This window comes from Acanthopagrus latus, chromosome 23 (genome assembly GCF_904848185.1).
Source record: "Acanthopagrus latus isolate v.2019 chromosome 23, fAcaLat1.1, whole genome shotgun sequence".
Lineage (NCBI taxonomy): Eukaryota > Metazoa > Chordata > Actinopteri > Spariformes > Sparidae > Acanthopagrus > Acanthopagrus latus.
Genome location: NC_051061.1, coordinates 5,243,950 through 5,269,819, shown reverse-complemented (window position 1 = coordinate 5,269,819; position 25,870 = coordinate 5,243,950). Strand labels below are relative to the sequence as shown.

Sequence of the window (25,870 nt, the reverse complement as noted above, 5' to 3'; positions counted from 1 at the left end):
GTTTATCTATTACTTTTAGCTATTTCAACCATGTACCTTTAGCCAACAATTTCAACTGGTTGATATCAATCTCAACAATTACTGTGACAAATTTGAACCGTTGACGTCAGTTGTTGGTTAAACTATGTGCCTCCTTGCAACTACAAGGTACAAGTGCCCCTTGTTGAGAGCTGTGGATGTGTGTGAATGGAAGGGAGTGATTATTTACCGTTGAACTTGGAGTGTTAGTTCCATATCCAGACGAGGGCAGAGATGCTAAAGACCATCGTCGTCCGTCCGCTCTGCAGAGAAAACAAATGTCACTAAAAAGTCCAATGTTATCCATACATGTTGTCCAAAAAACTCCTGTTCATATTATCTTTCATATTCTATAGCCTGAAGAAAGACTGTCGTGCTGACATACAAGTGGTTAACTGACTGTATGACAAAGCCCTGACATATTTTCAAACGCTACATGTTTCAGTTTCACTTGTACTAAAATGATGTCATTCAGCAGCAGACCAATGACTTGTCCAAGGGGCATTCCTCGGAGAAGAAAGCACAGAGGAGCCATTCATTGTGCTTCGCAGTGACAGGCAGGCAGACATATTTGATAAATGAGGACAGAGGATTTACAGGAACACCGGGCTCCTAGAGCCCCCACCCCCAACACTGTGTCTGACTGAGGAGAAACAGAGCTAAATAACAGTCCAACTGGCCTTTTCCAAATACATCTCTGCCTATAGAAGCAACTGAGTGGAGTCTCGCCCTTCTCACTGCGTACATACTCTAGCCACACCATTATTTTAGACCCACATTTTATTTCAGTCACTGGTCCTGCTCATAGTCAATGTACCAGTTCAGCCCGAAGGTGCTGGGAAAGAAAGAAAGTAGTCTCTACATGCTGCACAACTGCTGACTACAACATCTGTGGATTATTTTGTGCGATTGATGACGATTGGTGGTTTTTCAACTGAATTATTTTGCCCCTTTGAGCACCACAAGCTGAGTGCCTCCTAGTACAATGCAGACAAGTGAACCGCCCCTTTAAACCACAAAAAAAGAAACAGCCCCAGAACACAAGGTTATGCGCATATTTTGCAATATTTTATGCAAGCAAAAAAACCCCCCTCCTACTGCAGACTCGCAGACGCACACATTCATGGCCACCCGTCCACGCGCCCAGTGTCATCAGAGCGGCGTGAATAAACATGGAGGCCCTGTGAATGTAATGGCTTGGCCCTGTCATTCATGAGTCAGCTTGTTACACTGCGAGGACCTGTGTGTGCAGCGGGAGGCCCCCCCTGCTCCCCGGGATGTGCGAGACCTATCACAACAACAGATCCACACCTCGTCTGCTCTCTGATGCTCACTTGCTCCCTCCCCTCCTCATCCCTTTGTCTCACGCTGACTTCACTCCTGTCTTTCTCCCCTTCTCCTGTCTCGCTTTCTGTCCCTCTCACATAACTGGCGCAGAAACAGGCGTTTGCAATTGCGTGCGATCACACTCGGTAAACGCGTCGATGTAAATCAGAGACCTTCTGGAGGAGGCGAACGAGAAGTGTGCCGGGTTGCTGGGGGAGAAGTTTCGCGGGCTGTCCAGGGGGCTGCTGCCTGCTGGGACAACAAGATGAGCACATGGTGGGGGGGAAGGGGGTGACATAAGAAACAAAGGTGGGAAAAGATGTGAGAAAGGTATGCAGACAATTTTATTCTGTGACTAAATGAATGCAGGAAAAACAAAGCACACTTTCAAATCTTTTTACCAGCCTTTTTCTCAGTGAAAGCTAATTATTTGGATAACAGCAATAATGTGACATTCATAATAATTGTGTAGGATTTGAAAGAGATTTACATTTTATTCCCAAACTATGAAGGCTGTTCATCAATTGTCAGATGGATAAATGCTTTGCACCCTAAGCCTTTTGTGTATCCATCCTTGTCCCTTGGATAGTTATCCGGGTGTTTTGATTAATGGACTGTGAGATTTGATTGGGGGCTTTTTTTCACGGATGAATTAATCAAGCCGGCTAATTTTGGGGGCAGCCAATCTGTGTAAAATCTACACAATCCCTTTGTCTGTCTGACCCAAATTTTTCGCAGCTGACGTAAATATACAAATTGGCCTGTCTGCCATCAACAAACGAGCGAGACGCGGCCACAGCTGAGGTGTGACGCGCCACCAAACATACCGAGGTGTCCCGGGAGGGGAAGAGGGGAGTGCGGGCGAGGCAGCGTGGGAGACGTGGTGGTCAGGATCAGGCTCTTCCTATTGCTCGTACGACAACTGTAAGACAGAGAGAGAGAGAGAGAGAGAGAGAGAGAGAGAGAGAGAGAGAGAGAGAGAGGGGGGGGGGGACACATGTAAACATGAGAGGATTTACTGTGTTGTATACATTATGGCAGCAGAGTTGCGCTCGTGCCCTGTGTCTCTGGGCCTGTTGCTGTACATTTAGCTGGGTAGGTGCAGGAGAAGCAGGCACGCGTGAAAACACATGGATCACTGCCGGAGCACAACAGCGATAAGGAGGATTCAATTTCCTCAGCCATCCATCCCTGTCTGCCTCCTCTCAGCCAAGATAAGAAATGATGGCGGGGTGGGGGGGGAGCGTGGAACAAGATGAGAGAGTGGCAAAGTTGGAGAGAAACAGTCACAGCAAGAGAAAAAGAAAGGATGGAGATCGTAAGATTGGTTCACAGGAAAGAAATATTGCACCCGCTTCTCTCTCCTTTTAAGTCCTTAATAGCAGTTGTCACCGAAATCAGTCACCTCAGACTGAGGACTGCCTGTGGACTCCATACACATTCAGACTGCACGTGGTATATTTGAATCTAACCCATGCACAATGAGGTAGTAAACAGAGCAGGCTTTTTATAGACGCCCCATTATTGTTGTTGGAATACTCACACTGGAAGGGCACAATTTAATTCAAAGGCTTTTTTTAAACACGTGCAGCATCCTTTGCTTTGGATTCCAGGGCAGTCATGGGGGGCATAAATAAATGTGAATACTAACAACTGGGAACAAAGACAGCAAACAAATGGCAAACGGAATCTCATCTCCACTGTCCGATGGAGACGCTTTCAGCCCCCTGGCACGTGGGTTCACATGTGAGGATGACGCACCCTGATCAAAACACACACACACACACACACACACACACACACACAGAGTAGACTTTCATTGACACTTGCACTGTCGAGACGTGAGCTGAATGAGACGGCTGAAGATACACACTGGCAGTCTGTGAGATGGATGGAGGGTTGGGGTTAGCATCAACTTCCACTTCACATCTGGATTTGGAAAATAAAAAACTCAAGGTCATGCTCCTTAGAAGACTTTCAACACAACACGCTGCAGCTTCACTTGTACAGACCTCTCTACCCACACTGTTCTCATGGATGTAGATCGACTCAGGCGGTCTGTGATGATGTGTTAACACCTGCCATCATTACTTGCTGACAAACTGTCAACCAGAGGATCTAAGAAGTCTTTCATTCCAGCATTGTAGGGGAGTAGCACAGAGCCACTATCCTTGCCTGCACTTAACTTGATTTTATCTATCTATCTATCTATCTAATCACGAGGAGGCCAGTTAAACATTTTGGGGTGGCTTAAGAATGGCGGGGCCAGGCAAAATAAACAAAATAATGCGTTACCCACGTGCATCAATTGATCGACCTACCCTACCTTAGAGGTTGTGTATAAAATGAGACGAGGTCTAGATCAATGAAAGGATAAAAATGATAGAAATACAAAAAAAAAAGATAAATCTTTCCACATAAAGGTACACGAGGGCTCCCATGACCAATCAGTTTCCCCTCTGCTGTCAAGTGCTGCAAGGCGCCAGACCTCGAAGTACAATCAGACCACGAATCACCCCTGTGACACATCAGTCAGGCTTTATCCTGCACTGAGAAAACAAATCTGGTGCAAGCCGATAAAAGTTTAAAGGCTGAACCTCGCACAATATCTGAATCGTGAGTGTGATACCATCATCACAGTGGTTTCAGCCTCTAGCCAATTTGTTGACATTTTAGCAAATCTGCACCATGAAAAGCTGCCACAAACATTTCCTGTTCACTCTGTAAAGAGTGTGTTAGCTGTGTGTGCGTCTGTTGGAGCACTGACAAACAACCAGCCACGCCCAGCTTTTTCAGTTGGTTTCCTGCTGATCTGCAGTCGTAGCGAGCTGCATGTCTGCGTGTCTGAGGGCGGGGCTCAGCTACATACACACAGAGGCAGAGCAGAGAGGTAAACACCACCGATGGAGCTCGTGAATGCGCGATCGAATAAAGACATTCAATATCGTTTCGCCCCCGAAAATACTGTAATGAGATCACACATGCAGCGTCATCTCATCTATCAGTTTTCATTATCTTAGCTCCACACAGGATATCCTGATCGATCAGATCTTCACGTCGCCTTATGGATATTGATCGCAAATGCCAATAGGCCCAATTTAACGTGCAGGTCCGATAGCTGCTATTGTGCCATTTCAGACTTTTCTACACTGGTTCAATGAGATCCTGACATGGTTGTATAACCTTCAGTCTTTTTCTCTGATGCTGCAATATTCTCAGTTTTTTCCGGTGATGCCACTCAACTCATCAAGGGCGAGCGTGTGTGTAGTTTGTCTTAGTGTGTACATTTCAACATAGCTTCGCTGGTTTTCATTACTTCTGTAATTGTGTCTTGGGAGTAAAGAGAAACCAAACAGCAGCAGGACTACTCTTGGTTAATGGATTCTCAGTGCTGCAGGAAATCAATGGAAGCTGGGTATAAACACACCGAAAAACACACAACGCGCGGCCTTGACTTTCCGTCTACAGCCTGGGGAAAAAAAAAAAAACACCTTCAGCATTCGGAAGCTTTTCTACAGCGCATGTACTTCGGCGAGCGTATGCAGCCGCTGATGGAAAAGTCGAAAATTCCGAGCGGTGCCCGGGGGCCTGCTTCCTGCTCGATGGTCATTCAAGATCGAGAGAGGGGCGGAGGGGGAGGGAGAGATGCACTCCACTGCACTCAGAAAAATCTGGATTCTACCGGCTGTTGCCAAGGGCTGGTGAGAGGGATGGAGGTGTGGAGGATGAGAGCGGAGATGATGTGCAGCGAGATAGGGAGAGGTGTTAGCCGGCACAGTCATGACATGAAAGCGAGATGAGCGCAAAAGAAAATGTTTAGGGAACCGAGTGGGGAGGTGGTGGTCGACTTCAAACTCGGTAGAATGAAACTCGAAACAAAAGAAAGATCAAAAAAAAAATTAGAGATGTGGGTTGAACCGCGCTCCTGGTGGTGCTCATCACCCGCACAGGCGCAAGGTAAACATGACCCAGTTTTGTTTTGTTTTTTTTTTAACCATCACACACACACACACACACACACACACACACACACATATAAGCATATTCATGCTGCACAAACACAACAGATCGCATGAACAGCGCACAGGAGGGAATACCGTTCATCGTAAGCTTGAGCGGATGATACAGAGGGGGGAGAGGCACGGCTCCCAACAAAGCCAGACAAACAGGAGCCTTCATCCTCTGCATGTTCATACTCCTTCCTCTGCTCAGCAGCAGGGGGACCATTAATATTGATCAAAACCAAACCGCCCATTCATATGGAACCGCACAAAAGTATGCAACGCACAAAGTCAAAAGAAGGCAGAGCTGCAAATTAGAGGAGGAGAGAACGGATTGAACGCGGAGACAGATAAGAGAGAGAAAGAGAGAGCACTTCAAAGAGAAGAGAGAGAGAGAGAGAGAGAGGGAGACGGAGGCGGAGTGTGAGAGAGGGAGGAAAGAACTGCTGATGAGGGGTCGGGCCAGGCTGGTGTGTTTACCTCCACGGCACGAGGAGAGCGGTAAATGAACGACAAGTGGCCAGAGAGAAATGACAGGAGCCTATACATGATGTGTTGGTGGGAAACGATGGAAAGGATGATTTAGGGTTAGGGGAGACCGAGGAGAAAGGGATGTGGAAAAAAAACAAAACAACTATCACATTTTCTTTTCATTTTATGTTCTCAGTTAATGACATGTGCACCAGGCCTTCTTTGCTTCACCGTGTAACATACAAAGTTTTATGACGGCACGAAAAAGACTTGAGGAGTTTATTAACGGAGCAAAAAAAAATAAAAAAAACAGCAGAAAAATGTAGTTGGCGTCTACAACCCTGGAGGGAACAGGAGAGGAGGGAGCCACGGTCACATGACGGCTTGTTGCTATGCAGCGCACGGCAAGGAGGCTTCTGATAACGCCGACCGGGGACCACAGCGAAGGAGAAGCAGGGCTCAATTGAGATGTCATTCAAGTCCATTGTTTGAGGGGGGAGGTGGAGAGGGAGAGAGAGAGAGAGAGAGAGAGAGAGAGAGAGATAGAGGAGGGGGAGATGATTACGGAATGGCGACATGAAGTGAAATGTCAGACAAATCATCAGGCAGCAGGTAAAGGAAGGTGGCGGGAGAGTAAAATAACTTATTAGGCCCACAGGCAGAGTGACATTCAATAACAGAAATGTCACAGGTTTCTTCCCTGCAAAGAATAACCAGTCGCCTCCTAAAATGACTGACATGAATTATGCAAACAATAGGAAAAAAAACAAACCAGAATGAGACAGGAGAACAGATCGATGGGGTGAATCTCTACAAGTGGAGGCAGCAGCAGCAGCAGCAGCAGTAGAGAGGGAGAGAGAGAATCACTCAGAGGGAAGTGAACCATGACCGCACCGCAAAAAACAATAACCATCGAATAAAAAACACAATAGGAAAAATCAAATGGTGCACAAACAAACAAGTGAACAAAATGACAGCTTCTGAGGAAAGAATATAATGTGTGTATAAGGGTACTGACAGGGGAAGAAAACTACATTTGTCTCTCTTCTGTAGGTAGATATAAAATGTGCATTGTACACACAGTTAGAACAAATGTAGGTGCAGATATTACAACATCAGGCTGTGTTCTCGTGATACAAACTGACATATGAGAAAGTAACTGAGTAAAAGTCAAATTGTTTATGTTTATCTGTGTATTCATGTATTGTCAGACCTCTCATATGGTAAGCACAGCGTGTATTGCAGTGTACATTAACGTATGTAGCTAAGTGAGTCAGTGTTGTCCTCAAGAGTCGGTTGAAGAGCGACCTTTAAATAGGCACTTTGCAACTGCCTACGTGTTATCATGCCGCCATGCCGAAGCTAAAACTAGAGTTCTCCTCAGTATGGAGATGGTGTCATTACAACAAAGTGTATGTCTGGTCATTCCTACTACTAATGATAAGAATGAAAAATGTCAAATCCAGAGCTAACAGGACAGCGCGGATAATGCTAGCTTAAACTCTGAAAACATGCAGAAAGTGGGCGAAATTCTAGGATGTAGCTGACCCCACAAAATGATGTGGTCTGTAATGATGTGGCTTGTTAGCTATAGAGGTAATGCTGAGTAACTATTCCAGGTAGTTAGTCCAGTTTTTAGGTAGTGAGCTATTCTTTGTACTTTTTCTATATAACTGTATTTTTTCAACGATAATCTGTGACTACATGTTTTGTGTAAATAACCTGATGTATTGATTCCTATTGCTCTCTTTAAGTAGGTAAATCTAACAGTGTGGTCCAGCGGGGTCACGCGAGCAGCGACAAAAGGCAAGGACAGATGCTAAAGTGGTCGCGGTGAGGACCCGAGGCGCAACACTGTCCTCACACAGCTCCATCACATCTGCACTCGACCGCAGCGAAGCGTCCTGTTAAATGTCAAAATCATCGCCGGGCCCTAATGCACAATGGCCAGGAGACAAATCGCACACAACGATCCTTTTGTTCACCTCTTTCACTCCCAGGTTCCTCGGCACCTCGGGGGCCCTGACAGCACTTCAAAGCCACTCAGCCGGGATCAAACACACCATTTCCTTGTTTTGTTTTTTTCTCCCCCTTTTAATAGGCTCAAATCCTCTGTCTCAGTCTGGGGAACTGCACGGCAGCTGACAGTAGCAATATCTATCAAGCACGGGTAAATTTGGAGCCATTGAGGAGCCCATGTCCTCGAAAGTGTTTTCCTGTAAGAAAAGCCCAGAGAGGGGAGACGGCGGAGGAGAAGGAGGATCAAAGACAATAAGAGCCCCATTACTCTGAGAGGAGGAGAGGAGAGGGGAGGAGAGGGGAGGAGGGGAGAGGAGAGGAGAGGAGAGGAGGGGAGGAGAGGGGAGGAGAGGAGAGGAGAGGAGAGGGGAGGAGAGGAGGGGGGAGCGACACGGTCCTTCACTGACATCAGGAGCTAACGGGAGATGCAGCACCTGGATTTGTGTGTATTGAGCCCTGCGCTCCTCTTGGGGGAAAGCTGCAGCACTTAGACTAAACTGTCTCAGGTGTCTTGGCCTTCCACCGACCTCCATTGGTTGGCACATAATTGGCTAAGTGAAGTGGAATGGTTAACTTAGTTATGGAGGCGCGTTCGTGAGCAGATGACGCGTGTGTGCGTGTTGGTGTGTTGTTTACGCGTGTCAGGGCTGTGCGACAAATCTGCACCTGAGCCAAAGCACCTGAGGAAACACACACACACACACACACACACACGCACACACAAACGCACACACTATTTCTTTTCCACCATTATTGCTTCCACAGTCTATTCGTGTCATTCCCTAGTGCCCGTTAGCATCGTTAGCATAGCGATTGATTAGTTCCCTCACCCCTGCTCACCTCAGTCATGGACATTGCTAAAGTTAGCAAACAGGGGCTAGCGTTAGTCTAAACTCTGGTAGCATCCGGCTCCAATTAAGTGGGTAAATGTTCCACAATCGACATGCTGTAGCCCCACGGACTAATGTAGTCAGTGAAGATCACTCCTACTGCTGCTGGTTGCTAAACTGGGCAATTTTTTTGCACAAAAACACAAAAACTCTTTCTTACTACATGCTTAAACGCTTCATCATGTGGAGAGCTACAAAGCTTGACAAACCGGCCTTGCATAGTTGCATAGTAATGGTTGCAGATGTTAAGCCTGAAAAATGCTGCATAGGACGGTATGCCCATTTGTCCGACAGCTTATTACCCCAAAAAGAAAAGCCTGTTGTTCCGAGAATACACACTCTATTATGATGCATTATGTTGTTACTAGACCAGTCGATTATTGGAGGTCAGAAAGATACTGAGCCTTCTGAGGGCAAAACCACCACTGATTCAGCACCATGGACAGGGCGGGCCGTCACTGAACTAACCACTGCAGGGAGAGCGTGTGCGTTCAGAGCGATGGGCCGTTGGGCAAATGGCCGTTTTGTCCACTGGGACATGCTTCAGTCTTTTGGTATCTCTGAATAATGAGCTGTTGGCAAAGTGGCAAGGCTCCACTTATCACCCATTCTAGGATGCTTATGAATGAAACCCGATTATAGGACTGTCTTGCGCAGACCTTTTCCCCGCTGAGCTTCGCAGAAGGACGCAGAGAGACGAAGTGAAAGACGAAAGAGAAAGAAAAGAAAGATGGGAAGGGAAAGTGAGAGAGGGAGGCAGTCGAAGCTAGTGTGCGTGTCTTGCCTGCTCACGTAACCTCAGAGAGCTGGTCTCTAATGGAGGAGCAGACACAGATATCACCCCAGGGCCCTGCACTCTCACTCTCACTCTCTCCTCCCTTCACCTCTTGCACAACCTTCCCTTTCTTTATCCAACTCTTGCGCTTTCATAATCACTCATTCCCCTTGTTCTTCTCTTTCCTAGATCTGACTTCAGCTCACTTTTTAAACACTTTTAAACCATACATTGCAGGGTGTCAGGATTTTCAAAACGAGTCCTCGCGGTTCTTGAGCTCGACTCGGACTTTTGTGTTGTTTCCATCTGTCGGCCTGTGTGCCTGGGCTCAGGTGTGCCGTAGCGAGCGTCTCTGCTGTAACAGAAGCCGGTTTTAATCCCCCGTCAGCAGGGGAGGGTGAAGTCACCGTGTGAGACTCAGCATGACATCCACTTCTCCCGCCGCTGCAGAGGAAACCCCCCGGTGTTTGAATGTCAGCTCAAATTTTCGGGCCGTTGACAACAGGGTGATTAAGAGCAACAATTATGAGCACAAAGGACAGCAGCGCTCATGTTATTTATTTAAGGAGAACGATTATGCTTTGTTGGGTTGTTTTTGTTTTTTTATCTCCGCAGGAAAGTTGCCTTTGTACTTGCAAGGAGCTACGGTTGTATTCGCACGAGAAAACTTCAGCTGGGTAATAAATAACCTGCCCAGAGAGTCGATCTTCAGAAAAAAAAGAAAAAAAAATCCACATCTCTCACCATCAGTGAATCAGACTCTGGGAAAAATCCATCTGAAACTTTTTGCTCCGTCTGACTCATCTCGGGTTTATGTCATCATCGACTGATCACTCCAGAGTCGGTGAATCAGCCTACCTGTAAGTCTGCTGGAAATGTCACCGTGACGAGTCAGTGATTATCAGTAACTTCATGTCACGTTCACGTCATCAGCGAGACCATCACCACCAAAGATACAGCGGTAAATACACTATGACTCTCAATCTCAAGGCTCTTCATATCCAAACATCTCTCTTGGACATATTTAAATTTTCATCATTTTGGTGATCTTTTGAAAATCTAATGTATTACTGTTATTAGCTGGATCGTGTGCCATAAAATGAAGGTTGTCATCATGGGAAATATCACAGTATGTGAAATCAAAGTGGAGTCTACAGCCATGCTAGCAGCTCCGTCAGGCTCGCTCACAATACAGCACAAACATTGTGATGTTTATCAGGTTCAGTGTTGACAGTGTTCACTATGTTAATTTGCCAATGTCTGCCAATTTCATAGATGGGTGTGTCATCATTTTTCATTCATCTTGAGGCCAAGACAAGTGTCTGAACTACAGACGTTAATGATTCATCAGTTAATTACTGCCAGAACTTTAACTGATTGAAATGTATTTACCAATCATCAGATATGAGGACCAACACATCAGAAAGTATTCTGTCACATTTAACAAATAATTGCTTATCAAATATTTCAAGAAATATAAACAACACACTGTGCGACTGCATTGTAAAAGGGACAGAATGCCAGACACAAGCTATGATTTCATCAAAGCTGTGGTACACGAAATCCAAAAAGTCCATAATGCGGCAATCCAAGGCAAAAGGTGGGCTAGAAAGGCTAGCAACAAACCAGCACAACACAAAAGGAATCAGGCAGCAAAAGCAGGAGACGCACGATGGAAAGATGTGACAAGAGTGAGGGGAAAATACTGGCTTCAATACACAGGGGTGGGTTAACACAGGTGTGCACAGAAAAATGATTGATCCATTCTTGTCAAGACATTTCACTCAAAATCGCGAATGTCAGCTTTGTGATGTCACTTAAGGAAGAACCATTCAAGTCAGTGGAGTATATCTATATATGTGAGATACTTTAATCACAACCAAAGCGGAGGGCTGTCTGGCCAGCATGGCTAAAAGTTATCTTCATGGACACTTTGTTTCAACAGACCATATCTATACCACTTAAATAGCATTCTATACAAGTTTAATGCCTGCATACGAGCTGTCAGACCCTGAGTGTCGCAGTGACAGCATTCTGTAATCTACTAATAAGAATCACCACGACTCAGCAGAACAGAACAGACATCTGAAGGCAGACGCAGTGACCTTACACACTAGTCGCACTGTCAATACAACCCCTTTTTGTAATGTATACTGCAGACAAAGTAGACCGACACAGAGAGAGAGGACTGACTGAGCATCAGAGACACTGAACAAAAAGAGAGAGAGAGAGAGAGAGAGAGAGGGAGAGACAGAGGGGAGAGAGAGCCTGTGCCGCCACACCTCACATCCCAGAAGCCAAATCATCACGGCGCCGTCTCTCTTGTTGTACCTTTTAGTGCGTCGGAACATGTTGCCGGCTTGGTATCTAGGCGTAGCTCTGAGCAGCGGGAGCAGCAGCGGCGAGCCAGAAGCCGACAGAAAGCAGCAGGTCTCTGAGACAGTGTCACCGCAATGCAACACGTACTGTAAGCTCCCACCACCTTTGGATGTGCTCTGGTGTCTGTGCTGGTGTGGCCGAGACCCAAAGGAGAGAGAGTCAGAGAGGGAGGGAGGGAGGGAGGGAGGGAGGTAGAGAGGGTGGGAGGGCCTGTCTTTTTTAGAGGAACAACAAAAAGCAGCAGGGGATTGTGGGTCATTTTCTCAAGGCTAAGGTTCTATGGCACAGAGTGTAGTTTTGTGTCTGGTTTGTGTTTTTCTCTCGATGTTTGTGCACTGAAGGAACCTGACGGGCAGTTAAAAGCTTTTACTGCAGGCCATGGACACCGTGAATGAGTGCGGCAGAGAATAAAGGGAGGTTAATTTACCTCAGCAGAGAAAAGATGAAATGACTGAGGGATAAAGTCACAGGGTTTGTTACATAACTGTGAACCAGATGTTGAATGGGTTCAAAGAATCGTTGAAAAGCATAACTGATGATGATGCACGCCAAACACACACACACACACACACACACACACACACACACACACACACACACACACACACACACACACACACACAAACACATTCTGAATGACTGTGTTTACCCATGAATGGATGCAGCAGGCGAACTGAATGCGAAGCCAACTCCACTGAGCTCATCTATAATGGATGCTGGTGCTGATAGCACCCTACAGAGAGAGGAGGGCCTCGATGAGAGGGAGACGGACTGAATCCAAATGGAAGCTGTCTCAACAGAGAGGGGCACGATGGCAAAGTAATGGAAGAAAGTGAAGGACAACAGTGGGATGCATCGGGGAACGCGGGATGGGTAATGCCACGGCTTCATTTCATGTTTGATTACCCATGATGACTCGGGACGAGTAAGGAGGCAGCGGGCAGAAGATGGATGGGGCGAGGAAATGGGGACAAGAGAGGAGGGTGGAGACGGAGGTAGTGGGGTGTGACCACACACACAAACATAACCCCCCACCACCACACACACACCCCATATTTGCTCTTGTTCAGTGAAGCAAAGAGGTTATAGTGAAGCACCTCGAGAACTACCAAGATGCTATTACTCCTCTGTAATACCGTCATAATAATCTAGTCATCATGCAGTGATGGAGGAAGTTTTACATGACACGATACAGACGATGCTCCTAACCATTAAAGATCCACTCTGCAGGATTTTGTGGCATCAAGAAATAAGATAGCAGAAGGCAACCAACTGAATATCCCTGGTTTCTCTAAAGTGCAAAGCAAGTTTCTCCATTCAGGGCTACTGTAGAAACATGACAGATTCCATGGCAGAAGACCCACTCCCTCTGTGGATATAAAAGACTCATTCTAAGTTAACAAAAACACAACAATTCTCAGCTTATGGTGATTACACACTAATGAAAACATAACATAACATTCATTCATAACATAACATTCTAAAACTGTATCAAAGCTGTGTACAATTATTGTTTCACTTTAATTTTAGTGTGGTCATTCTGTTAAAGTAGACATACACACACTGACACAGTGGGTGTTGATTCCACTGCATTTATTGTTTTGGTAAGGAAAGCTAGTAAAGGTTGACAGAAATGGCTTTCATATTTTAGTATAGTACATCAGAGCCTGTACTTTCTTACTTTTACTCAAGAATATAATGTGTGTACCTTTTGCCACTTCTTTGACAAATGTAAGTCCCATTTTTACTTTACTGTTTAGCTCTGTTTTTGGTCTCCACCAACTCGCAAAGGAAACATCTGGCTCTTTAGCTGCTAAATGCTACACTATGTTCAGAAGCTAGGTGCTAACGTCCATCAGCATTTACTATACTCCTGAGCATGTAACGTACAATAGCCAAAAGAGGCTAATATGCTGAAGGTAACTGTAAGGTCAGACATCATAGTTCTCTGAGTTTTCTTTTCACACGGTACATCGCATTTTTTGTTACTATAAAAAAAAGGGTCTTACCAAATTTTGCCTAAAATGTAGTGTTAAAAGCAAAATGTACTTGAAGCACCAAAAGTACTCATGCAGCAGAATCATCCCAGTGTTTTTAATATTACTATATATCAGATTATTACATTACAGTGGGTTCTTTCCTGCTTTTGATGTTTATGTTTGTTTTCTATACTTCTCTCATCCTTGAACTAAAGCTGATTGCTAGTACACTGATAAACAATGAGGGGTGGATATGAGAGCAGAGTATCCACAGATTATAACCGAGCACTAGCAACAGAGAAGGGGAGATAAGAGAGCCAGTGACTGAGCAACTGGAAAAGGCAGCATGGCTTTCAGCACCATGGACAGCATCCAGAGCTCCCGGCTGGCCTTAATCAGAAACCAACAGACTCCCAGCATCCCTCCTGCACGACCTCCTCCCCCTTGTTCACACAAAGGCTACACACTCAACACCACGAGCACCACTCAAGCCTCCTCAGAGCTCTCTAAGCACAATGTGCAAAATCACGGTCAGCAGCATCTCTCTGTGCGACTGTTTTTCGTCATGGAGGGAGCTGGTCTCTCCCAAGAGAACCAGGAGAAAAGAGAGGGAGGGGGAGAGAAGGAGGGAGGGATGAACGGAGGTAACACTCACCTGCTGTTTTTGCGAGGCAGTGGCAAATCCTTCTGGAAGAAAGACAAAGAAAAAGGGGAAAAAGAGAGATCAGGCACAGAAAAAAATCAAAATACAAGTTCACATGTGCAATGAAGGAAAAAACGTCCACAGACTTGACAAAGCTCTTCTTGAGGAACAACAAAACAGTTGTTTTCACAGTCCGGGAACGTCCCATGACTCGTCAACAGGCCTTTGTGTGTGAGTTGTTGGGAATTTAAAGCCACAATAAGCCTTTTGAGAGCATTTTTATTTTAAATGTGATGTTTTCCCTAGAGCCAGATGTTGGGATTTGACAATAAACAAAATGTTTTTCCAAGAAAACATAACTCCAAACTGCTATTTAGGATTACTGTTAAATATCTGCACAGACAGATTGGACTGTGCCCATTTTAACCTAGACCCCTTCGGCGTTATGTCATCCCATGCTAAAATATAACACAGCCCCAGGTTTGCTTTGTGCAAATTTGATTAACAAAATTAATTAAAGAGGTCCACCTTAAAAGCTAATGTAAGTATTGTTAAATCTTTATTTAATTAAAATATGTGTTAAATAGCTGTATATTCCAACAGTAATCATTGTTGTAGAGCGTTCCTGTAATCCAGGTCTCTCCTCCCCCGCTCATGCAGTAAAAAAGAAAAGAGATCCTCCTGTTCTGGTTCTGACACTTGCAATGGTGGAGCAGGAAAACTATCAGTTCGAGTGCTGCCAGTCAACACTTGTAGAAAAGTAACAGGCAAAGAGAGTATTTCGATGAAAGACAGTAATCATGCAAGTGTGTTGATGCAGAGAGGAGGGAGGGGATTGCTAAAATCTTAGCAGCTTTAACAGTAGTTTTGACTGTTCAAAAAACACTTACTACAAATCAGGGGCCGTTCAACCAATATCTTAGCAACTGCAAAAAGGCACAACATGCTCTGGATGCTATCAGTGTTCATGCTAACGTTAGCAGCTCTGTCAGGCTCTTCAGTGACTTCACTGGCTATGTTCTCGTGCTAACATGATTTTCCCTTGTTATATTAAAAGTGACAACATACTGTGAAAACATACTAAAGCTTAATGATAACAACTTTCCACTTCCGTACAATCTAGGAACAGTTCTGTTTCATTATTTTAAGACAGTGAGGATGCTAACGTTTTGCCTGGAACAGGAAGCTTGCATGAGATGATTTCATAACTGTAACCATCGATTGAATATGTAAAACCCTTTTTACGGGGTCCTATTTTTAAACAGAGTCAAGTGAAAACATTCAAGTCAGCAGGAGATAATGTTTTCAACGAACTCATGGACATAACGTTGGTTTCATTATTATAGCTAACTAGCTGCAGCTGATGAAATCGCCTAGCTACAGAAATCAGCTTAGCGGCTTAATCCTCGGCTAGAAATGAGAAACCTGCTTGTGTTGACTGTACTGAAATCAAGGACACATTGTTTTTTTAAATGCCCAAAGGAATTTTGAGTGGTAAATCTACCACCGTTAGCGTGCAACGACAACGACACAAGGTGGCTACACGGTGAACTGTGCTTTCGGAGGCCTTGTGGGAATATGATCTTCATCATGATCAACTGTACATTATACCTATTACATCTAACTATGTGTTAGCATCTATGTTTGTTTTCAAACCAGCCAGTCTGTTAATTTCTGCCACTGCTTAGAGCCAAGCCACCCCCTCCCCTCCCCTCCCTCTTCTCTCCAGCCCTCTATCTCCTGCCATCTCCCGAGTCCAGATGGACTGAGTACATCGGGCTGAGGCAGCAGCAGCAGACACTCACTGCACCGAATGAAAACAGTGCGAGCGGGGCCAGATCTCATGCCAGCACAGCCTGGCTCTTTACAAAACCCTCCACGACTGAGCTGGGGAGCGAGGGAGGGGAGGGAGGGTGTAAACAAGGGTGGAGCAGAGGGGGAGAGGGAGATCACGCTTTCACGGACACACAGCCTTACCCTTGGGCCTGAGCAATCTGACCTTCAGCTCCGTGTGTGTGTGTGTGTAAATCAGTCTCAGGTATGAGCCACAACAGTGTGCAATTAATGCATTAGCCGCTTCACGCTTTCTTCTGTCACACGCTGGTTAACGCTGTTAAGCTGCTGTTAGCATCGCATCGACCGCCTTCTAACCACAGTCGGTGCAATTATTAGGTTAACCTTCGCACAAAGATTGTGTGTGTGTGTGTGTGTGTGTGTGTGTGTGTGTGTGTGTGTGTGTGTGTGTGTGTGTGTCTAGGTGTGCGTGTGGACCTGCTGCTACCGATTTCTTGGGAGGCACAAAAAGCGTATTATACTGTGGCTGCCTGAGAGTGCTGTAATACAAGGACGAACCTCCAACAAAGCAGCGTGTTTTTCATGTTGTCAGTCGTCATTCAGAAGGCTAAAAGTCTATGTCACGGATAGCAATTACCTCCAGAAGGGGAAAACAGAGTAGTGAGGCGCCATAATATACCAAACAGAGTGGAGAACACTCCCCCGATAAGAGGAATAGGGAGTAATCTCTGGATCATAAGCCAATGACAGGCTACACGGCTAGTCGACTGCATGTCTCAAGGGTTTACGTGTTACCAGAGGCAAATCCCTCCTTACAAGCACGACTGAATATTCAACCTATTGATCCCTTCTCACTTTGTCCTTCATTGATCAGGCTAATTGACCCTGAGCCGTCAAAGCCAAGGAGATGATGGCTTACACAAGAGAGGGGCATCGAGACAGGCTTGTCAGTGCCGACGAGGGTCAACTGTCCAAATGAGCCCTGACTGGACCTGACAGCCGGTGCTGTTGCAGAGCGGTGATAGAGTCCAGAGTGAGACACAGCCCCGTGAACCCTCATCGTGTCACATCATGTGTACTTTTCATCCTGAACTGTACACGGGGGCAGTGGCGGGGTCGAGGACTGGATTTTGAGCTCATCAGTCCAGAGTCTCTCCATGCGCCACCGACCAGATCAGACTACAGGTACAAATATCTGTTTTTGATATTTAATGCTGACGCTCCAGTAAATAAAATTCACCACCTCGAAGATCCAAATGCTATTTCAAAAACCTGCTGGGCACTCTTAAATTCTGTATGTAAATAAAAAGTGAATCCTTGGCTTTAAAGATATGATATGTAAGCTTTTTGCATTAAAATGCAACCTAACGCTGCAGTGAGTCAGAGTGAGGAAAGAAGTTTAAATTCTGATTTAAACTCAGGGCCATGTTATTCACGTTACATTTAGTCATGTTCGCCAACTTCTTTGCTCATCCGGTTGTCGCGACAGTCGACCAGCTGTTTCCTTGAGCTATTCAGGATTTTTCTGGGTCTAATCATTGTTGGACACATTTTGGGATTCATGTAAGATAAAAAAAAAATATAACATATATATAACCAAAACAATAAAAACAAAGAAATGGCTACAGCTTTTCTGGTGTATTCCAAGTCTTCTGAGTCTGCGAGATCCAAGATTGACTTGAAAAGAAGGTTTTTAACAGCTGCTTAACATTAGCATCAGCATTGTGGTAATATTAGCACGCTGACATGAGCATTTAACACACAGCTGCTAGAACGGCTATCTGTACCCCTGGGTTGCTAAAGTGATAGTTATAATATATTAATAAATACACTGCGCATGACCTCAGTGTCGTCGGTGTTAGCTACAGCCCCAGGCGGTACGCACATTAACATAAAACCGTGTATAAACAGGATAGAGGTGTGCGCTTTTGTTTGTCCTCATGAACTGATGGGCTGCAAATGTTTTAAAAAAAAAAGACTGTTTTGCAGAAATAGTCCATTTATACCTGAATACAAAAGAAACTCCAAATCCACTGAACGTTTAACAGTAGCAGACTTCCATATCTCTTTTGTATCTGATTCCAGACCTGTGAACATCTGCTCACTGTCTGTCTGATGTCCCTCTGAGGGGCTCTTTAATGTTCAGGCACGTCTAGACAATAAAAAGAAACCAGTTGGCACATTAAACAAAGCGCGGCCGTCCGCTGGAGCCTGAAATAATAAACAGACACCGCGAATACGATGCCTCCGCCCTCCCCTCCTCGCACAAAGCCTTTTCACTGGTTCAAGGTTGAACACGGGAAACTAAAGGACTGGATGCGCAGGCAGAGTTAAAACCGAAGGTATAAACTGTGCCGTGAATCTACAGGACCGCGGATTACATCCCTTTGCTGTGGTAGCTCAATTATTAATCCTCGAGCGACAAGGCCTTTATTAACCCAGTAGAAATTCCATTAAAGCAGTCCTCTGCCACCCCTCACTTACATATTATCATTCTTGGGAGCCAGTGTCACACAGTATCCGCCTGAATGTCCCCTCATAATCCTCAATTCCACTTTAATTTGTAAAAAGGTCAGAAAGAGGCAACTCATTTCCTGATTCCAAGTCTAGACTCACTCCGTCCGTCGTCATGGTGCCAGGAGACCAGCTCCCCGGTCCGCTGCTAAATCTGCCTTTGTGACTCACTGTCTCAGCGTTTCCACAAAGCACACAACAAGCACACCACGTATCATTAAGGAAATGCTCTCCTGGAACCATACCCAGCTCTTGCGACATATTCTGAAGCCTGAACTCCCTGTGACTTAATTCTCCCGTGGTATAATTAGTGCGCCACAACGCCGCGCTTTATTGCCCGTCACATGGCACATCACAGCGTGCACTAAGGCTGAGAAAGACATCATCCGAGGCCGATGCATAGCCGGTTAAACGCTCTCCGAGTACTGCTAATGAAGTCTGGCTGTGGTGAGGGGTGACTGACAACAGATGGGGGAGGCCCTGTCACAGACATGACATGCCCACCGCTCACAGATCAGAAAGCAACACAATTCCACAATTCTCCTCTGACAGGAGACGGCTGCTCTTTTTGTTTTTTTTGTTATCAAGGTTTAGCGTCGTCCTCTGGGGGAGAGAGAGGCGAGGCTTCGGCTTATAAATGATTGTCTGATCCCCTTTCGTCCCAGGCTATCAAACTGACAGGAGTGTTTATGTGTTTGTGGAAAACAGAAAATTCAGACGCGCCCACCAGAGGGTGATTTCGTCTCATATCGACCATGTCGATGGTTTATGTGTGAGCATTTTGCCTTAAGATTACCTCAAGTGCTTACACATGCAGATTAATGTTGACTTTTGTAGTGTCTAACCTGCATACAGACAGCCCATATCTGTCAAAGCGTGTTCACTCTGAAAAGAAATAACCCTGTTCATGGTTCAACTCGTACAATATACGCCTGTGTTCTTTATATGTGCTGTGCCAGCTCATTCCAGGGGCCTGTTTTTTATGGATGCCTCGTGTTCTGCGCCACTGTCATTCCCGATGAATCATTTTTAAATCAACTCGACCTGAGGCATGAACGTACAGAGAGGAGAAAATGTTATTCTAATGAAGCTAGTCTACTTTATTTGAATGACTCTTTTGTTTGCTTGAACCAGAGAACAGATGTCGGTTTTAAACATTAAAACTGACGTTGACATGATTAAGCCTGGACGCTGAGTCGGTCCACCGTCCCGCCGTCCATCTAACCATCCACTCAGTCAGCCATTCAGCAAGCCAGAGGGTAAACATATAGATGAATGCGGTACCCCATAACTGAGACTTCCAGTGCTCCGGTGATTTCTGTCCCCCAGTACACATCAACCTATAAAAGGTCCATTTCAGCTGTGTCCTTCATGTCATCTTGCAGGCACTAAAGGTATGAAAAAAAGAGGCCCTGTAATAATGAAATGACATTAGCTGAGCTGCATGCCTATAAAGCACACCGCTGCTCCGTCGGGGAGTCCAATCATTTTGCGGACACACGGCATAAGAAAAATGGTGGGGGAGCTGGCCTGGAGAGGGACAACGGGGATCAATCAAGGAGTGTCCTGCTGCCAAGAGACGGAGATCGGGCCCTGACTGACTAACCGATCAGGGTTTGACGGATGGAGGGGCTGATGGGTGTGGATGAGTCAAAGCCTGGCTCTTTCTCTTTGTGCAGCCATTTATTCTATTTCTAATATGTGACAAACACAAAGGCTGTCCATCCGTTTTCAGCAACTAAGTAAAAAAGGCCAAAACTAATAATTGTGGTCATTTCTTCAAACTGTACTGACGTTTAAGTTTGATATTTTCCTTGACAGCAATAGCGACACCTACACGAGTGTTCTCCAGGGGTTGCGAACATCTGGCTTAAAAGGTCACATGTGTTGTGAGAATCACTGCTAATGCTAACATGATATGCTAAGTAGCGTCCATGTTCTGAGTGGAAGGGAGTACATCTATGTTTCCCTGTTTAATATTCTGGGTCACATAGTCATAACCCTAACCCCTAGCACTGGGGAACATAAGCCCCTGGGAACAAAAGCTATTGGGAAAAAATGCTGAGAGAGCACATACATAGAATTGAAGAAAATAGTCTCTCTTTTTTTGTCTTTTTACCATTAAGTGCCACATAAATAAAATATATAGGACCATGGGAACATAGGACCCTGATAAAAAGGACTTTTTGTCAACTTAAATGTGGGGAGCATAGTACCCCGGAAAACAAGAGTACTGGGAACAAAACACCCTTAGAGAGGCCATAGAGAATTAGGCAATATAGGACTAATTTTCCCATTGTGCCCCATATAAATCCTGGGAACACAGGACTCTTTGTCATTTTTCCATTATGTCCCACATAAATCCGGGGGACACGGGACCCTCTGAGAGCACATATGTAGAAATGGGAAAGATGTAATGTAATGACTCAGCCAGCTTGGCTTGCGGGTCTTGTAACGTGATAACATGACGAGTTCTCCCCATAAACATGGAGGGAAGAACATCAAGAGGCCTGATGTTTGGACAGCTCCCACAAATATGACCCAAAACAGTTTTAGCTTCTTTCTATATAAACCTTATGATGATTATTTTATTTATAAGGTAAGCAATCATAGTAAGTGTTTGCCAGCGAGCCAAATGCAGTGTCCACCGAGTGCAGCCACTATGAAGAGGCACCAAGATGTCCATTTCGTGTTAGTCATTTTGGAGCAATGCATCATGGGTGTGACCTCTGACCCCTAACTGCAGGGGAGTGGGGCGTGTCACCATATGGTGCTGACAGATTGATTGTGTGTGTGTGTGTGTGTGTGTGTGTGTGTGTGTGTGTGTGTGTGTGTGTGTGTGTGTGTGTGAGAGAGAGAAAGAGAGCGAGAGAGAGAGACGGTTGGGATGATGAGACCCAGGGGAGTGACGAGGCAGTTGAATAAGACACAGAGAGCCAATCACACAACACACTATTTTACACACACACACACACACACACACACACACACACACACACACACACACACACACACACACACACAGACTCCAAATCATCCAGCTGGCCTGCCTATATCTATAAGATGCCAGGGACATTGTAAGTCTGTACTCTATGATGATTAATTCCCTCACAGCTCCTGTCATACATCACAGCAGCAGAGCAGCGGGGATGATGAGACATGAAACCATCGGCACACCTCACTACTAATCCTCCCGTGATTCCTTTCATACCCTCTTCTCTCTCTCCTCCTCTCTCTCACAGTAATAGAGGTCAATCTGCAGCTCAGAGGTGCGATCCAGAGCGCTCGCTGACAACCCTTCTATTTTTTTTTGCCATCTTAATAACCTTATTAAAGACAAACTACATTAAAACACAAACACACCATCGTGCGTGTACACATGCCCGCGGGAGGCTGCTCTCCGCCCGTCCTGCAGGCTGCTCATCTCTGCTCAGTTCACTTGACTGAATCACACAAAGATGGAGGGGGGTTGTATGACCCGTGGTTAGGCAGGCTGCTCCATAATGGATGAGCACAGTCATTTGAACACGTCATATCATTATGCATGAGCGACGATTCATTACCAGCATTTTGTCAGAGAGACTTTGGCCTTCAGAAGCTACCCGAAATGCAAACGATCCAAAAATGAGCTTGGTGGTGATGAGAGGTGGGCAAAGTGATTGGGTCGGCCAGCACCTGGGACACACTGTGTGACCCCGTGTGAAAGCATCAAGCCAGGAGAGACTGCAGACTGCTGTAATTAGAGCTGAAACAATCGGCTAAATTAACCGATGAATAATGGATTCGCCATTCAGACGTTATTTAAGCAAGAATGCCAAACTTTTGATGCTTCAAGCTTGTCCGGTGTGATGCCTTGCCTCTTAACCCAGTCTCACATTATAGTAAAAATAATTCACTTTGGATTTAGGCTGTCGGTCAAACAAAAAAAAGGCTGTTTGGTGACATTACCCTGATCAATTTTCAGTATTTTCCGGCTGATTTACAGACCAAAGAAGTGACCGAACACCTGCAGGATCCACGATGAAAACGACACAAACTGAAACACATGTTTGGATCGTGTGTACAGGCCACTGTGCCAGCACATCATCATACCTTACTCTGTTCTCTATAGACAGACGGTTCCATTAATCTTAAGTGATGGTATGAGAGCTAATAAACGCCATGATGTAATCCATATAAGATAAACGTAGGAGTCTCTGGGGGAATATTATCATTATATACCCTGAGGCCTGGTGGACTGCACTGGTGCCAGGAGGATTCCTGCTGTAATGATGAAGCCACACAATTCCAAATGACAGTCACTTGCCATTTGGGCGTGCGTAAATGAGGCTGATGGTGTAATGAGATGGTGTCTGACTGTGTGTCCTAAAGCTAGAAAGCAAAAGGGACAGATGATGATGATGATGATGATGATGATGATGATGGTGAAGATGTCCAGACCGGCTCACCTGCAGCCTCCGGCGCCGTATTATCCCCGAGTCATCCATGGCGTAATGACGAGCTGTGGGGCTCCTAGCGGGGATTTCCCCTCACTATAACAATCAGCACCCCTCAGTAATCTGGCCTGCGAGCCGGCAGGGCTGCAGCATCCACTCGGGCTCCAGGTCACACCCGAACTTGCGGAGTCCAGGCGTGCTCGGAGCCAGAACGGCGCGAGCACACACACACACACACACGCAAACACTGGGGGAGTCAGGTGTCACGCCGAGGAAACCCAAATGTGGAGAAGTCCCATCCTGTTTTTGAATGTCTGTCAGAGAAGCAGCGACAAGTGTTCCCTCAGCCCCGCTCCTCTCCTGCGTCCTGCGCCTCAGTGCTGCCAGTCATGCTGCGGTCTGCGCTCCTGCTCTCGGAGCATCCTTGACATCTTGCCAGAGGTCCGTGCGCTTACGATGCCGTCCGGCGGAGCGACTCGGAGGCCTGGACGATCAATGCGAACACAATGTCCATGCAGGATCAGCCGACCCGATGCTGAACCCAGGTCCTCCCTTTTATGTCCCAACGAGAAACAGCAAGAAACGTGAGCTCCCCCTACAACCACCACCACCACCACCACAGCACATTTGGTCACAAAAGGACAACGTGTTCGGAGCTAAGCGGCGGGCGAAACAAAACAAAAAAAAACAACCAGGCGATTATTTCACACGCTACTGCACCGGAGCTGAGCAGCGCAGCCCCGAGACGCGCTTCATCCCAGAGCTCCTCGGCCGGACTGACATCGGAGGAGCCTGTCAGCTCCCGTGAACATCAGCAGCGAGGAGAGCGCGTCCCTCCCGCGCCAACCCCTTCACAAACGCGCAAAGTTGAGGCTCTTTCCCGTTTCATTCATCCGTCCGTCGCTCCTGAACCTTCACTTCCTATGAAGCTGGTGACTGGACGGGGCGACAGCAGCAACGCGATATTTGTAACCCCTTCCTGGGATTCCCTCCCGCCCCTCCTCCACCTCCTGCGCGCACAGCCTCCTTAGATGAATTGAGGAGCATCCAACCAGAGATCAGGAGACACAACACACACACACACACACACACACACACACACACACACACAGTGTTCACTTCAGGGTTAAGAACTCAAGTGATGTCCTAAAACAAATGGGTTGAGTTCAAGCTCGTTTAGGACGTCCAGATCTGTGTGTGTGTGTGTGTGTGTGTGTGTGTGTGTGTGGAGGCCAGTTGTAGCCACAGTCAGCACCAAAGACAGCAGCAGAGGAGTCCACAGTGTGAGAAGCTCCAGTAAAAACTCAAAGAAGTAGAAAGTCAAATTTGTGCTCAGTTTATAAAGTTTGACCTAAAACAGATTGACTTGAATAATTCATTTAATTGCACATATGCACAATATGTGTGCATACAGACCATGTAATGACTCATTACAGTGAATGAGCTGCAGCTGATAAGACGCATAATGCAGATGCAACAGCCAGCAGGTGGTTAGTTTAATTAGGACTTAGCAGTCCAAAGGTTACAAAATCCACCAAGCAGCATGTTTAAAGCAATTTATATTTGATTTCTTCTGTATAAAAACCAGTCCAGGTGTCTTGTCGACAATCGTTTTGGGGTTAGAGTTCAGGAAACAAACATTTAGAGGAATGGGAAACAGACTTTAACACAATGCAGCCCAACAAATACTAAGACACATAGGCTAACCAGTGGAAAAAACGGATTATCATGGATTCCACGCCAACTTCTCACAAGACCCGCCCTCTGATTGGCTGGCTTCATTGGTTGCATTCTCTATGCTTGAATCAAACTGTTAACCTGCACAGTAGCTCTGGTAATGTCTATTTTCACAGTCTTTTTTGTTTTTTTGCTGTAGTTTTGCAGGTCAACGGTCTCTTCAGCATCTTGGGGACCAGTGGCCCTCACATCTTACGTGATGAAGGTGCTGGAGAGACTGGTCTTGGCCCTGCTAGACCCTCTGCAATCTGCTTACAAGCTCCACTTGGGAGTCGATGACGCTGTCATCTACCTGCTGCAACGAGCCCATTGGCACCTGGATGGTGGCGGCAGCACTGTGAGAATCACATTCTTTGATTTCTCCAACAGCATTCAGCCACTGCTACTGGGTGACCAGTGCTTAATTAAAAGTCTTGTCTGTATATTGCCCTTTGCTAAAATAATTTTCTTTTTTAAGTCTGTTGTCTTTTAGTTACTTTTGTGTACACATGCTGCATGATGTCTAATTAATTTTTGTTAGATTAAATGAACAAAGACGGCCCCTTACAGATTAATCTAGCTATTGGTTTGATGTGTGCTTAAACTCTTTTTTTTTTTGAATGTTAATTATATTGTGACTCAACTCTCGTAACAAACTCAGACCCAAGATTTAGTGCCAGCTTACAGGTTGCAGCCAACCGAACAGCTCTGATCTGAATCAACCCTTTATGGTAGCCAGAACAAACACAAAGGCCTTCTCTAGACCCAGCGTTTGTTTTGTCCATTCTGGGCTACTGTAGAAACATGTCTGTCAGTGCTTCCTCTGTGGATATACATGCCTCATTCAAATAGAACAAATACCCAAGACTTGTGTATATCTATGCAAAATAGATAGATAGATTGACGAAG

At 45.7% G+C, this 25,870-nt stretch overlaps 1 protein-coding gene across 2 annotated transcripts in view; it reads right to left on the bottom strand.

Moving 5' to 3' along the window:
• The window catches only part of LOC119014659 (microtubule-associated serine/threonine-protein kinase 1-like), a 43,051-nt gene extending 18,889 nt beyond the window's left edge, over positions 1–24,162 (bottom strand). The window contains exons 1-5 of one of the 2 annotated variants that reach the window (XM_037090030.1): positions 23,258–24,162; positions 14,514–14,542; positions 2,172–2,266; positions 1,518–1,596; positions 209–281 (exon numbers count right to left, since the gene is read on the bottom strand). In XM_037090030.1, the coding sequence (XP_036945925.1) occupies positions 209–281; positions 1,518–1,596; positions 2,172–2,266; positions 14,514–14,542; positions 23,258–23,296 (315 nt within the window). In that variant the 5' untranslated portion in view covers positions 23,297–24,162. The remainder of the gene's footprint in view (positions 1–208; positions 282–1,517; positions 1,597–2,171; positions 2,267–14,513; positions 14,543–23,257) is intronic. The other variant, XM_037090031.1, reaches the window with a different exon arrangement.
• Between the last annotated feature and the right edge of the window lie 1,708 nt (positions 24,163–25,870).